Below are 14,504 nucleotides of genomic sequence, written 5' to 3' on the forward strand. Positions count from 1 at the left end.
CTAACACTTGCTTTGAGCTGCAGCATCTTGCTCACATACAAGTCTTAGTATTGAAGTTAGGCTATAAAACTATGATTTCTAAAAGAGTTTTCCTGCTTCAGATTTTGAAAGCTTAAACAAACATTTTACATGATATACTTCCACCTTTGGCTTATTTGACAAAAGCTTTAATAGAGGAATGAAAGGAGAGGGAGATTAAAAAGAGAAACACTTTTTTTTTCTTTTTAAAAGAATTCTAAATAAATTACTCAAACAGCAGAAATGTAAACTTTTTCCTAAATCTTTCTTTAGTCCAAGATTTTCTTACTACAGTAAGATTTTCTCCATTATGAAAAATGCCTAATGCTGTCAGCTTTTACAGCCACATGTCCTAGTAGATGTTTATTTAGCAATGCAAGATTAATTCCTAAAATAAATTGATAAAGGATATTCAATTTTTAGCATTTACCTCTAATAAAGGGAAAAGATCTTTATCTTCATCCTTCAACATGTTCCATTTATGAATTAATGGAGGCATTAACATCTGAATATATTCCTGTTTAGGATGAAAATGCATCAGTTGCTGAAACACTTCCAATATATTTTGTTTTTTCCAGCCTCAAAATACACTAAATATGGAATAAAGAATCACTTATACTTTTCTTTGGGCAAAAGACAAAACCTGATGTACCATAACTCAACTACTGTTGTAATCTGTTTAAAAATTGATGGCTGTTCTGTCTATTGATGAAAGCTTAATCTTAAGTGTTTAAGTCTTAAGATTTTCAACAAAACACTAATATCAAACAAACTGTTTCTAGCACTATGCTTCAGGTAGTAAGAAACAGTGACTGACATAATACAGCTAAAAGCTTTTACATAAAAGTAACTTTGTCTTTCCTTACGATATTGGTGAGCTATATGATATTAAAAATAGAAGAGAATGGATGGTTCTGCCACCACAAGCGTTTAATTGTATCCAGAAATACATCACATATCCACATGTGGGAATGTGGGAATTATTTTTGTGAAGCAATACCCATGTAATAATTTCCGAATCCGATAAAAAAAGGGAAAAACAATACTCCATTCAGTTCGACAACAATGTTTTTGTTTGTTTTTTTTTGTTTTTGTTTTTTTGTTTTTGGTAGAGCTACATAACCCTTTGCAAAGGGAATCTTTTCCTCCAGGTTTAGTTTCAATGTAGCAACATTCTCCGATTTATAAATCCACATGATCACTCCAGGGCATATGGAAAAATCTTTTTACTAGCAATGCAATCTGCCTGCATGTCATCTGCTTTTCTCAGCAATGTCCTATTGCCCTCATGCTACAATCCCATCCACATCCGTGGATATTCTTCCTCGAGCAACTAATCACCCATGAAGGCTGTAATTTCCCATCCTTCCCAGAAGGACCCTTTTCCACCAGTACTCCACCAACTCAATAGAGAACGGGTATCTTTGCCACTGCTCAGTCACAAGGACATTGAGCAGGGTGTCCCTAGAGCGCCTGCTGCTCCCAGTTATCCAGAAGATTCGCAAGATGTTATGAACTAGTGCTGTGACCAAAGACAGTATTCTGAAGGTCTGAAGTATGGACAAAGAATAAAATGCCATGGCAACAAACCAAATGATTTTATTTTGGAGCGTTTGCCATGTGAAAAGTTAGAGAGACAATGCAAATTCTAATAACCAGCATAAGATGCACGTAACGTATGTATGTTCTATTAATAAGCACATGTTGCAAAAAATACATTATGTGCCTGTATTTTATCCGTGCTTTGCCCAAAGGATGTGTGTTTGTGCATGTGTCTCCCACCACTTGATAAAGCAGTTTCGGGCAACAACGTGCTCCAATACATTAGAAAGACACACAGAACAGCTTAGTTGCACTGAAAGCTGTTCCCCAAAAGTAACATGCTGCCCAGAGAGGTTGTGGAGTCTCCTCTGGAGATCTTCAAAACCCACTTGGACACAGTCCTGTGCCACATGCTCTAGGTGACCCTGCGTGTGCAGGAGGGTTGGACTAGATGACCTCTAGAGGTACCTTCCAACCTTAAGCATTCTGTGATTCTATGATTAGGAATTCACATACTAAAAAAGAACTTTGGAGAAGTAGGTGGATTGTGTATCTACACTGTTAAAGGTACCTCTTTTATCCTGAAAAGTGTTCAGACTGGAAAAAAGATAATCAAATTCAAAGCACAACTCAAAAGTGACTACACACAGAGTGTAGTATTCAAAATAGGAATTGGTTGGGATAGTGGGCAAGTTACAAGCAGCCTATGTAGGCATTTGACACGTAAATATTTAATATGATCCAAAACTAAATAGAAAGATCAGGATTTCCATTTTGTAACACACAAAGCACACAACCTATTTCTCAAAATACCATGAGTGCTTCTACAGAATAAGGGGTACTCACTGGTTTGTTTAGATGATGTCCTACAGAATCTGCCAGAGTTCCTATAGCATCATAAAGAATGAGCAGGTTTTTATGCTGATATTTACTAAATGCAAAGACCAAAGTATCAAGTATATAAGCAAGGTAAGGAACAAGCTCTGTACAAGCCTCCTCTTCTAGAGTAGCAAAGGCACTGAGGGGAGAGAAGAAGAAAAAAAAAAAAAAAAAAAAAAAAAAAAAAAAAAAAAAACACAGGTCGGTCAGTACTTTGAAAACAAAACAAAACAACAACATCACAATGCATTGCTATTCAATACAAATTGAATGCATACACAAGAAAAAAAATCCCTAGAATTACTGCACCAGAAGTTACAATACATTAACTGAAATATCAGGAACCAGAAAGCAAGCTGTTACATTTATTGTGTGCTATAGTCCTATGTACAAGCCAAGCACCAGGCCAACATTGGATAGCCTGGAGGTCACTGCACAGGGAAACACATAAAGACACAGAAAACGAAGACAGTACATGAACAATTGTGACCAGCCTTGGTCAAAGCACACATCAGATTGTCTATTAAACAGACACCAGACATAATGGCACAAAAAACACAAACACATATACCACTTCAGAGAAATATTTAAATTTTAAATCATGAGTTAAAGATTTACTTGCCTTGCTTGTTTTAACCTGACTATTATTAGCCTATCCTAGCACTAAACATTTACTAAACATTTATGTATCGCCCCAAAGTTGGGGTGAAAATCCCCTTGCTAGTGCTACCAAACAGAAATGCCTTTTGTGCAGTACAACTATGAATGCTTTAAATGGCTAACATCAGTGTTATTATTTTGCTTTTTCAGAAAAACATAAAATGTGAGCAGGAGAACATACATAAGTCAAGGAACTTTTAGGGCATCCCCAGTTAAAGCAGCAGAAAACGGAAGTGACAATTAGATACTGGAGATGATACATAAGTTGGTTATGAAAATGTGTAATACTCTATATTCATTTTTCAATATAGCAGACATTAAAAATCTGTGTAACTATTCATTGTAGGGGTGCAAGTTTTTTTGCTCCTCTCCAACTATGATCATCGTGTCCTTACAATTTATAAAGCTAGCAAGTATGGCTTGACTTATAACAGCTCCACATTCCCCTCCAAGCAGATTTCCCCAAGCTGTTTATTTTTTCGCTGCAGGAGTAATTTTAATGAAAATTTACTCTGAAGAAAGCTTTTTAACATATGGATAAATCTATCAGTGGTTGAACTTTTTTTTTTTTTTTTTTACATCAGTTGAATTATTATTTTAGTATTTACCTTATTTCTTTTCTGTTACTTCAGCAATTTTCACTTCCTATTGTGTATATTTTGTAAGCACTGCATAAAGATATTAAGCAACTACAACACATCTTTTTTAAACTACATGCATATTTTAACCACGTTCTGTATGAGAAGTGTGGACAAAAGTTTTTTTTTTTTTTTTTTTTTTTTTTTTTTTCCTTTTAATCAACAGCAATTTTACTCAACTCCAACTCCCTGGATTAAAATCTGTGAAGCAAATATTCTTGTATTACCATGTTCATTTTGGAAACAACATGAGATTATCACTTTGAAGAGAGATGTAGGAAATAGCCGGAATTAAAGCAAGAAAATTTGCTAGCCAAATGTTTGACAAGGTTTAAAGACAAAAAGGGAAAAAAATGTTTAATACACAAATCTTGCTTAATAAATTTAATTGAACTCATTGTATTCATTCTCAGGCAAGGATACATCTACTGCCTTGCACCTAATACAAGAACTTTGGTCTCATCTTTGCCTTATGCACTACAGAAACTAAAAAAGCACATTTTAAGCACACACTCAGATGCAGACAATGCTTTATTAAAAAAAAAAAAAAAAAAAAAAAAAAAAAAAAAAAAAAAAACTGCTTTATGAAGAAATCTTCTTGACAAATCTGCTGTGTACAGTCCTGACCCACACAAACTGGCATGTAGAACTTGCTGAGCTTCGTGCACAAGAGGTGCATACAATGCAATGAGGCCATTACTTAACAAATAAATAAATAAAATCAGTAGACAGGAGTAAAAAGGAATCTTATATCCCAGGATCTTCCTTTCAAGAGGAGGGGAGTCTCCCTCTCAAAAAATTATAAAGCAAATGTTTTGGTCATCCTGAGCCAGATATAAGCAACACCAATAAGTCAATGATAGGATGGTTTCCATTGTTACCTGTACTGATTGTACATACACATACAAAAGCCAGATGAACAGTGTCAGCGATAATGGTGTTGTCAATGAAACATGTAACTTCAAACACTGGAGAGAGGAGAAAAAAAAAAAAAAAAAAAACACCACACGCACACACACACACCACAGCACACACACCAAACAGGTGTCCTATACAGGTAGCTTTCTTACACTGCAGTATATTATTTTAGTTCAGTGCTTAACATACTATGAAATCAAACCAGTCATGAGACACGCAAAGTAACTTCTTCATTTTACCAGAACTCAGAAGAATTTGTGACTACGCCACAAGCTGAACTTAATTTAAAAGGAAAAAGAAAAAATACAATGGTGGCTGAAAATGGAGTCATGCATTTATCAAAACAGGCACTAAAAGAGTGCCCCATGAAAATGCAGTGCCCAAAGTAGTGTTTTTTGCTGTTTTACTCACCTGCAGGCAGCTTCTTGTACTCTCTTGTTGCTATCCAGGATGCGCTTTAGCAACTCGGTCATTAATGGCTTCAAGTAAGTGTCTGGGGGCTGACTAACTACCCAGTGTGCATAGCGACTAAGCGTCCAGCAGGTGATGGAGCGCACAAGAGCCTTTTTGTCAGAGAGGCACTGAATAAGGTGAGGGATCAGCTCAGGAAGATATGGAATCATACCCTGCATGCAGCCTGCCAGGAAAACACCATATCGCACGGCACGGTTAGCAAGAGACAGTCTCCATTTATTTATTTTCTGGAATGCAGTAAAATGTTTCACAACATATCACATACAATCTACCTAATTCATGGTTAGCGCTTCACCATAAGCAATACTTAGCAAGTGCCCAATCAATTTTACATGCTTCTCAGTTATATTTCTACTTCAGTGCTTCTCCGAACTCCAGAACAGAGGTTATGTTTTATTATCTGGAGTACAGCAAGTACATCCAAACAGACACATTTGTACTAATCCTACCAGAAACATCAGTCCACTCAGAGTGAACTCCCCCTCAAAAAAAATAAAAAAAATAAAAAAATAAAAATAAATAAAAAACAGATTCAGCTTTGAGAGCAAAAAGTCACTTCATTAAAAAATGATTCTTAAGAGATATTTTCTTCTTGTTTTCTCCTAATTTTACACAAATATTGGCCAGCAAAAAACCTACACCTTAAGATCAGCAAGGGCAGAAGTAATAAGTTGAGATTTGCCAAAAGTGCCTACTTTTGCTTTGTTTGACTGGAAATTAAAACCAACAAAAAAAGTTCTCTAGCAACAAAGAAAATATATACTCTAGAAAAACAAGGATAATCCCAGCATAGTCCCCAATATACTACTATGGTTTCCAAAATGCAGAGAGAAGCAGGAAACACTGGCAAAAATGGCAATACTGGCCTTTGAGTAAGTACAAAGAAACTGAAGCCACTGCATTTAAACACGAGAACCATTCACAAAAAGCAATTCAGTGGACTCAAGTCATGGGAGTACTGTCTTTTCCAATTTTGAAAGCATTAAATGAAATTAAGGCTTAAAATTATTTAGTGTTCCTTTTACATCTGGCCAAGATAGTACGACTGACCTATAAATACATACAGCAGAATCACAACAGGGAAGGAGCAATGGAAATGATCCAAGTTATTTAGTCTCCCAACTACACATAGCATTGAAAATGAAAAATTAAAGCAAAAACTGCAGTCAGCAAGTAGCATATGCAGGTGTTAATCAACACATTGAAACCATATCAAGACAGACATGCACTTATTTGCAAGAGTAAATTCACCTAAAAGGAATTACAAAGCTTCTTTAGAACTAGCCAGAAATTTCAACAGCCTGACAGGTGATGCCAACTTACCTTCAGCAATTGCTCCAAGAACAAGAATGCCAGATTCTTTGACTACCCATTCTGGGTGGAAGAGCAATTCCTTCAAAAGGGGCAAGATGTGTGGCAGAAGCTCATCACGAAATACATTGGCCAGAACATCTAGAGCAGCAGCAGAACATTTCCCTGAGGAGAAATAACAGTGTTAATCTCTGCATACTATTCAACCTGTTTAGCCAGACAGTATAATCCTTGTTTTAATTTTCAGCTGCCAGTGGAGTCTCTGGGCATGAAGAGAAAGAGCACTTCTAAGTTACTACAAGACACAGTGATCCACTGTGCTCTGATTAAAAAAGTGGCTCAATGTCAGTTTTGCTGCACTTACATAACCATTAAGACTTATACACTAGGGATATAAAAACACGAAGAGCAGAGCCCCAACATTACACTGCAACATCACATACTTTACATAAAGTCAGGATAGAGTAACACTAAGAAAGAGGAAAGGTCTGTGATATGAACGTAACATACTAACTAAAACTAAGGTGAAGGAGATACGGCAGAGAACACTAGAAAACATTAGAACTTTTTTTTTTTTTTAAATCCAGTTCAAGAGTGATCCCTGTGTCAAAGAAAGAAGCATAAAGCTCTAGAGACTGCAAGGAATGTACTGGCTTTTATACTAAATTCTTATACTTTAGTCCTATTTCCTAATACACCAACATAAGGATAAAGATGACACAGAAAAATAGTTTTAGATGTTTTTAATCCTATACTTGTAGCAAATAGAAGCTCATAAACAACAAAAGCTTCAAAAAATGATTCAGAATTCCTTAACTCTGGCTCTCTGCTGTGGCATTATGATGTTTAGAAAACTAATATTAAGCTTGTTTTACAAGATTGCCTATATTAGAGAATTTAAACTGCACTTGTGCTCAGCACCTCACTTCCTTCTAAATTTGTCAAAAAGCATCCAACTGGAAGGAAGGCATATACAAGACGGGTATCAGAGGTCACACTCAAAACTCCTGAACTCGACTCAAACTGCTAGTAAGCCCCAAGAGGCATAGAAAAGTTCCACCTGGAAGGTAGCAGCTACCAGAACAAATCAACCCAAAACTTTTCTACTCTGGTCCCAGAAATAGGGCACATTCGGTTTCCAGTTTCAGATAACTGACATATTTTTAAGCCCAGTTGATACATGTCAATACAGACTTACTCCTACCTCCCTCCGTCTCTTTCTCCTTCCATCCACCATTCCTGGTCAACTTCAGCTTCCTCACCAAAACTCTGGATTAGAGGGCACCCTCTCCCAAATTCAAACATCTTTTTCAAAAAATTATATTTGGTTCTGTCATGTCTCCAAACAATGGTGACAAAAACAACTTTGTGGATCTAGAGCTATACTGTTTTCTAATTAAGGGATTTTTAGAAAAGGAGCATACTTATGTTCATATTTTCTTCTAAGAAAACAATAATAAAAATCCAGATATGACTCAAAGTTGTTTGATGCATAAGCTTTGAGCTACATTCATCTGTCAAAAAAAAAGTATTCTGAAAAATAATTTTATGTGGACATGCTTTAATTTTCAACCTGAAAGGAAGGAACAAACTTTTCTGCAAGACCTTTTCACCACACACCGAAAAGGACAAAACAGTCCAAAACAAAATAAAATGAATGGGTTGAGAAGCTTTTGAATGAAAGTTGAGACAGACACCAAGATCAGGTGTTCCATTTCTGCACCTTAAGAGCTCTATGAAGTAGCTCAAAATAACATATTAAGTTGTTGACACAAATTGCGATTTCTTATTTTTATGAGAAAATCTAATTGTAGACTTTAGATTCAAAAGGAATATATATTTTATCAGATCAATCCACATCACACAGGTTTCCAACACTCCCAAGTTGTCAGACTTTTTCAGTCTTACAAATCATAACCGAGAATTCAACTCTCAGATTAGCCAATGACCCGAGAATTTGCTCTACTTTTTCAGATGGTTAGCAGCAGACTCAATGAAAAGAGAAAGTGGTCATCACAAATCTCACACAGAAACAGTCAAAACACAAATCTTTTACTGCTCTAGAATGAGGCTGCTTGACTGCAAAGTATATTTATGTCAAATTTATCAGAATTCCACTCACAGTCTTTTATAATTGAGCTTAAAAAACCATTAGGGTGTTTTCTTTCCTTGCCACATTGACCTAGAGATCCTGTGACACATACAGATCATCAGAAATGTGCTTTCCCTCTTATCTCATCTCTTCATAACTTAAGTTCTATATTCTGCTCAGAAGCAAATCTCTCACATATAGAAACAACTACTGGTAATTGCTGGTAATAGTAGTAGTAGGTTCAAATGGGGGAAAATAAATAAAAACAAAGCAATAAAAAACTACACAATCACAATCTTACAGGGAAGAGTAAAATAAAAAAAATAAAAAAAGAAAGAGAGCATTGATCTTAACTTGAGGAAGCTAAGCAATGTAAAACTATGGGGTTTTTTGTTTGTTTTTTGTATTTTTTTTTTAAATGTGAGCACAGTTTATATTAGCTTATAGAATTAAAATTCTTAGCCAAAAAGCCTCTTAAATTGCATCCAGTAGATACTTGCAGCTCCATCTGTCATATTCAACAGAAGAAATAAGCTTACAGCTAGCTAGTTTTTGTCAGTGAAGATACAAAGGTAAGATTTGTTACACATCTGAAAAACTTCTGCTTCCGTTCAAAACCAAAGCCTCAGTACTGCCGCACAAAAAAAAAAAAAAAAAAAAAAAAAAAAAATCTAACTGTGGTTATTATACAATTACCTATATTTTTAAATGTTTTATTCATTAATTTCACATACTTAGATTCCAGTCAGAAATAGTATCATCATCAAGTTCATCGTCGTCATCATCATCTTCAGTACCATCTTCAATACCATGCTGCTGTGCCACTGTTCGTGAGCGATGAAAGCGAGGTCTTATGTCCTGTTCACTATCTGGAATTGCTTCATCTTCTTCGACATCCCCCTGTCATCAGAATGGCTTAATCAGATAAACCAGTACAACTATAATGCTGAAAGATACTAAGAATATAATATAAAACTTAATTGAAGATTTTGTAAGTGTATTAAAGATTCACATGCCTCTTGTGCTGCCCAGGTAACTAAAAATGACATTTTTCCTGCATTCTACTATACTATTTTCCAGGAAAATGAAGGGGAAATATAAGAAAGAGAAGTTATGTAAGTTCATAGAAAGTATCTCTTTTGTTAAGAGATAATTCTAGATGTGACTGAATTAGGAGAAAGTCATGTGAAAAGTTTTAGAGAAATTCTGGTAGTTGGTTATATTCCAAAACTTTTTTTAAAAAAAAAAAAAAAAAAAAAAAAAAAAAAAAAAAAAAAAAAAAAAAAAAAAAAAAAAAAAAAACAATCAACGTCATTCAGTGCAGAAAGTCATTAGGACTCGTTCTGAGCCTTCTTTCTAAGCTGCATTGTTGCAGTAATTCATGAGCAAGTTTGAGATGGGTAGGCATAGTGACCAAGAAAGTCCACAGATCCAACAATAGCAGACACAGTAACAGTAGCATTTAGATTTTGGAACAACATAGGGTTCCCCTACAGCTAGTTCTCCATGACATCAGTAATAGAGACCAGATCTGTTGTACCAGCTAAACCATTCCGAATTACAGGTCACAAGCTGAGCAGATATTCTTACAGAGTATAAGAAATTGGTACTCACCTTCAACAGAATAATATCTATCTCTGAATATTTCATACCATTTACCAGCACAGGTATCAGCCTATAAAGAAAAAGGATACATATCAGAACAACACATAAAGCAAGCCAGTTTCCAATTACCTGGACCATAATTTTGGCTGCCACACAAAAATCTCAAACCAAGAAAACATAGCTTACTCACAAAAACTAGTACTTAAACCAAACTCCATTTATGAGGTGTATCAATATTTTGTAATCTAAAAAAACTGTTAATTTCAAATTGCAAACTAGAGCTAGCCAATTAGAGAACCAAGTTTTACACTTTAAAAAATGGAATATCCTTCAATATGAAGTTTATCCAGACGCATCTTTCAAAAACTAAGCCTAAAGCTTTTGAATAAGAATTCAAACTCCCACAATATACATGATAAATAAGTACTAAAGAGTAAACGTATCCCAGCCATCCTTAGTTGGCCATCACTTGTCACTGCACTTGTGGCTGAGGGCCTTACCTTACCTCACTAATCTTGAGCATCAAAGTCTCACTATATTAAGCCTCCTTCATCTTTTGTGGTTACTAATTTAGTCCCCAACATAGAAAAGATTTTGACTAATCTGTCCTAGAACTTCACACAGTTATTAAACTGGTTACGTCTATGGACTACAATTACACTGAAGTACAGGAGTCAATCCCTATATGTTCTACGAATGAAAAGAATACTTTCTGAAGTGAAATATCCCAATGGCATATTACCTGCAGAATTTTTAATCGAAGAAAATTGGTATTAATTTGAATGCTATCTTAATACCAATTATTTATACAGCATAACGGTCTACAGGCTTTCTTGTAAAATGCACAAGAACAAGACGTTATACATACTACAAATAAGTTTGTGGGGTTTTTGTGCTTTTTTTTTTGAAAATATTTTCCCATCTTTAATCTAATATAAAATTAAGAGTATCATCAAATATTGATTGACAGAAGATTCTATAAGTAGTCCATCAAGACCCCAGCAATAAACAAGACATAGAAAGATCACAGAAAAGGATATGCAGTATTATTGTTCTCCTACTATGTTGTTATAACAATTTAACAATTTCTTCAAAACGGCGTAGGAGAGTGATGTTAACGTCAATGCCCATACTGACCAGAGGAGATTTAATACCAGTCACCTGCCTTAAAGTGGGAATGGGGGTGGAATGAAGAACTGTGCTATCACTCTGCCTTTCAAGTTACAAGTGAAATTAAACTATTCTAAAATTTAAAAATCATTTTTCATAACACCAGCTCTCCTGCTTTCAATTCATATTCCTCAACAGCTACAGCAGATGGTTTAATCTTAATTCACTTTCTAATTGCTTTTGAAAACTGAAATTTTGCTATTTTTATTGCTTCACATTTGCAATGCTCATCTCATCTTTCTCAAAATTTTGACCAAGAGAACAGAATCAGAGACATAACTGACTCAAAACAACACATGTCAACGCTGTACATACACATGTACCACAGTATACCAGATGTTAAAGGTCATGTCATATGGAGAAGTTAATCTGAGCTTAAGATCACATTGGTGCATCTTTTCTTCCACCTGAGTTAGAGGCTGAGAAGCTTGAGGTAAAGCACCACAGTGCCCCAGCTGGGTTGCTTCTGGATATAATCAGGTCTGAAATCCATACAAGTCTTTTCAGTGAAGTCCATTCTACAGTCATTTATGCAGGAGAGCTAACTATAAGAAAATTCTTCTAAGCACACTGCAAAACTGATATTATTTTAATAAAAGTATATAGAACAACTCAATTGAAGTTTAAAGACGACTATTTAAAAAATGACTAACTGTTGTAATTATTAATACTTACTTAGTAAGATGCCGACATAATACATCTTTACAAATTGGCTGTTCAGCCAAAGTCAGCCAAAACTCACAAGCCTCCAAAGCTACGTTTTCATCTTGGTCCTGTGTCCTCTGAAGCATGTACTACACAATATAGAAATAAATTATTGTATAAGACATGAGTTTTAATTGCCCAGTTAAAATACACCAACATTGCAAAGTATCTTTGCAAAAACTGAGTATGGCACCAGTGTCATGCTACCAGTCACTTCATTCTTGAGTAGGGCTGGGCTTAAGAGACTACTTAAGGGTACATTGAGAATAAGGTAAGAGAATTTTATTTCTTAGTGAGATGACTCAGATTCCAAAATATCTTCATTACTTAAGTTAGATCATTATTATCAAGAAACTACAGAGACATTTGTGACTATAAACAGCAGTTTCCCATAGAAGTTTTCTCTGCCCCTTCAAATTTAACAAAGAAGGTACAACTACATATTTAATATAGAAGTGACAAAAAATGCTTCAATCCAATACATAGAAACAACTTTTTCCAATGTTGATGACCTGACAGGATATAATTAAGTAGAACCCATAACAAAACAATAGTCTTATATTTTACTAGTGTGAAAAGCAGTTCAGAGATTTCTCTGATTTTTTTTCAGTTGCTTCAGAATACCGGTTTATTCCCCAAACTGAATAGAATGGGACAAACATTGCCTCCCTATACATTTTGCAGATACAAAATTTTAGTTACCACCATTGAGAACTCAAAGAAAAATACTGTTTTGAGTTGTCAACAAACTGACCATGACTCTGAAAAGCTGACACTGGCTTCACTACAAATGTATTAAAACAACATCTGACATTTTCCCTCAAAGGGCCTGAAAATACACCATTTTGTTATATTCACACATTGGTGAGGAAGACAAAAATAGGGTGACAAATTGTAATCTAACTGAAGACATTCATCACACTACAGTTTCTTCTCTTAATGTGCATTATTTGTGTTACAGTCTAGGCTCAGTCTATTTCTCCTGAGAATGATCTAATTAGCCATGTATTTGGATAAATATGCTTTGTGAGCATGCAAATTGCAATCTAGCAATTGAAACTAGGCCCACTCCTAACCTAGGAAGTTCTCAGGGGAAAAAAAAAATCCCAAACCAAAAACAATGCCATATCATCCAAAACAATACAAAACACACACACACACACCCCCCCCCCCTATTTCTGGTCACCTGGAAGTACATAATCAAAACAAACAAAAAAAAAAAAACAAAAAAAAACAAAGATTCCCGTGTGCTCTGGAAACACAGCATGAACATTATACTAAATCTGCCTTTTTCAAAGTGATGTTGTTCGATCTCTTCAATCTCAGAATCGCTGCTGGATCATTAAGAATTTTACCTACTTAAAAAAAAATTAGATTCTCCATAGGCATATAGAGCAGCACATAGATACATGTTTCTCTGCGCCTACTAAGAGCAACCACCATCAGCAGCGTTGATCTCGAGAAGCATTCAAGCCTCAAAGGAGAAAAAAGCCTCCTGGTAAAGCCTGAGCAATAGCCACAGTTCTTGGATACCATTTGCACATACCATATATCAAACCATAAATGAGCTATCCAATTACATTAACCTCTGTAACTGAACATAGAGGGAAACAAACTCATTAGTAGCTCAGACAGCTTCACAGCCATATAACCTAACATGCCTTTCCTTATTGTGGTCAGCACATCTGGAACAAACAAACAAGAACAAACAAAGAACAACAATGCATTGACAGCTCAGTGAAAACCCGAGAATGTATCTTGACTGCTTGTCTTATCAACATGGTCTTCTCTCTTGTGGACAGAAAATGCCTGGCTGCGCTACGGTATAATTGATCCTGGCCGTTTCAGAACTGATCACCTTAGTGAAGATCGGTAACTGCTACATGCATTGTTAAACAAATGTCAAGACAGCAAGTAGCTAAAACGAGTTTTACAGCATCAACCTTGACGGCAAATGAGAAGTAGGCAAGTGTTAAGAACAATATATATGTTTCAATAGATGTCTTTTTTTGTAATTATTTCTAAAACTCAAAAAAGATTTTTGCATGCAATTTGAGAAACAAGACTCACTTCAACTATACTAATCATATGAGGAAGAAGGCGATCCATTCGAACGTCCAGCAACATTACCAAAGCACGGCAAACGTTTTTGCGAACTTCAGGCTCCTCATCACCAGCCAACGCAAAAAGATTCTGTTGGAAAGCAATATTGGTTAGAAAGGCCTCAATTTATCCAGTGCATCTTTTATTTAAATTGACGTTATTAGCAAACTGAAGTATGCAGTACTTCTGTTCCCTTCCCACCTCTGCATCTCACCAGAATACCACATAATTTCCTAAAGACACCCAGCTGAGCAAAGCTGGTACTCATAATCTCAATAACATTCATGGTACACACAATCAAAACAGTAGTGTCTACTACCACAACATTATTTACTGATTTTTTTTTTAAACCTAAATTAGGGTCTAGAGCCATAAAATTGCTTCAGTTA

General features: G+C 35.4%; 1 protein-coding gene across 1 annotated transcript in view; it reads right to left on the reverse strand.

Annotated features, from left to right (window-relative positions):
- Positions 1–448: 448 nt before the first annotated feature.
- The window catches only part of LOC104575225 (transportin-1), a gene marked incomplete at its 3' end in the record, with an annotated part of 42,894 nt that continues 28,838 nt past the window's right edge, over positions 449–14,504 (reverse strand). The window contains exons 7-14 of the mRNA XM_088537921.1: positions 14,083–14,205; positions 11,983–12,101; positions 10,147–10,207; positions 9,267–9,432; positions 6,453–6,605; positions 5,067–5,292; positions 2,407–2,578; positions 449–535 (exon numbers count right to left, since the gene is read on the reverse strand). Coding sequence (XP_088394047.1) covers positions 449–535; positions 2,407–2,578; positions 5,067–5,292; positions 6,453–6,605; positions 9,267–9,432; positions 10,147–10,207; positions 11,983–12,101; positions 14,083–14,205 — 1,107 coding nt within the window. The remainder of the gene's footprint in view (positions 536–2,406; positions 2,579–5,066; positions 5,293–6,452; positions 6,606–9,266; positions 9,433–10,146; positions 10,208–11,982; positions 12,102–14,082; positions 14,206–14,504) is intronic.

Source organism: Tinamus guttatus, unplaced genomic scaffold, assembly GCF_059628265.1.
Source record: "Tinamus guttatus ecotype Peru unplaced genomic scaffold, ASM5962826v1 Tinamus_guttatus_pri_ptg000898l, whole genome shotgun sequence".
In the NCBI taxonomy this organism is placed as follows: domain Eukaryota; kingdom Metazoa; phylum Chordata; class Aves; order Tinamiformes; family Tinamidae; genus Tinamus; species Tinamus guttatus.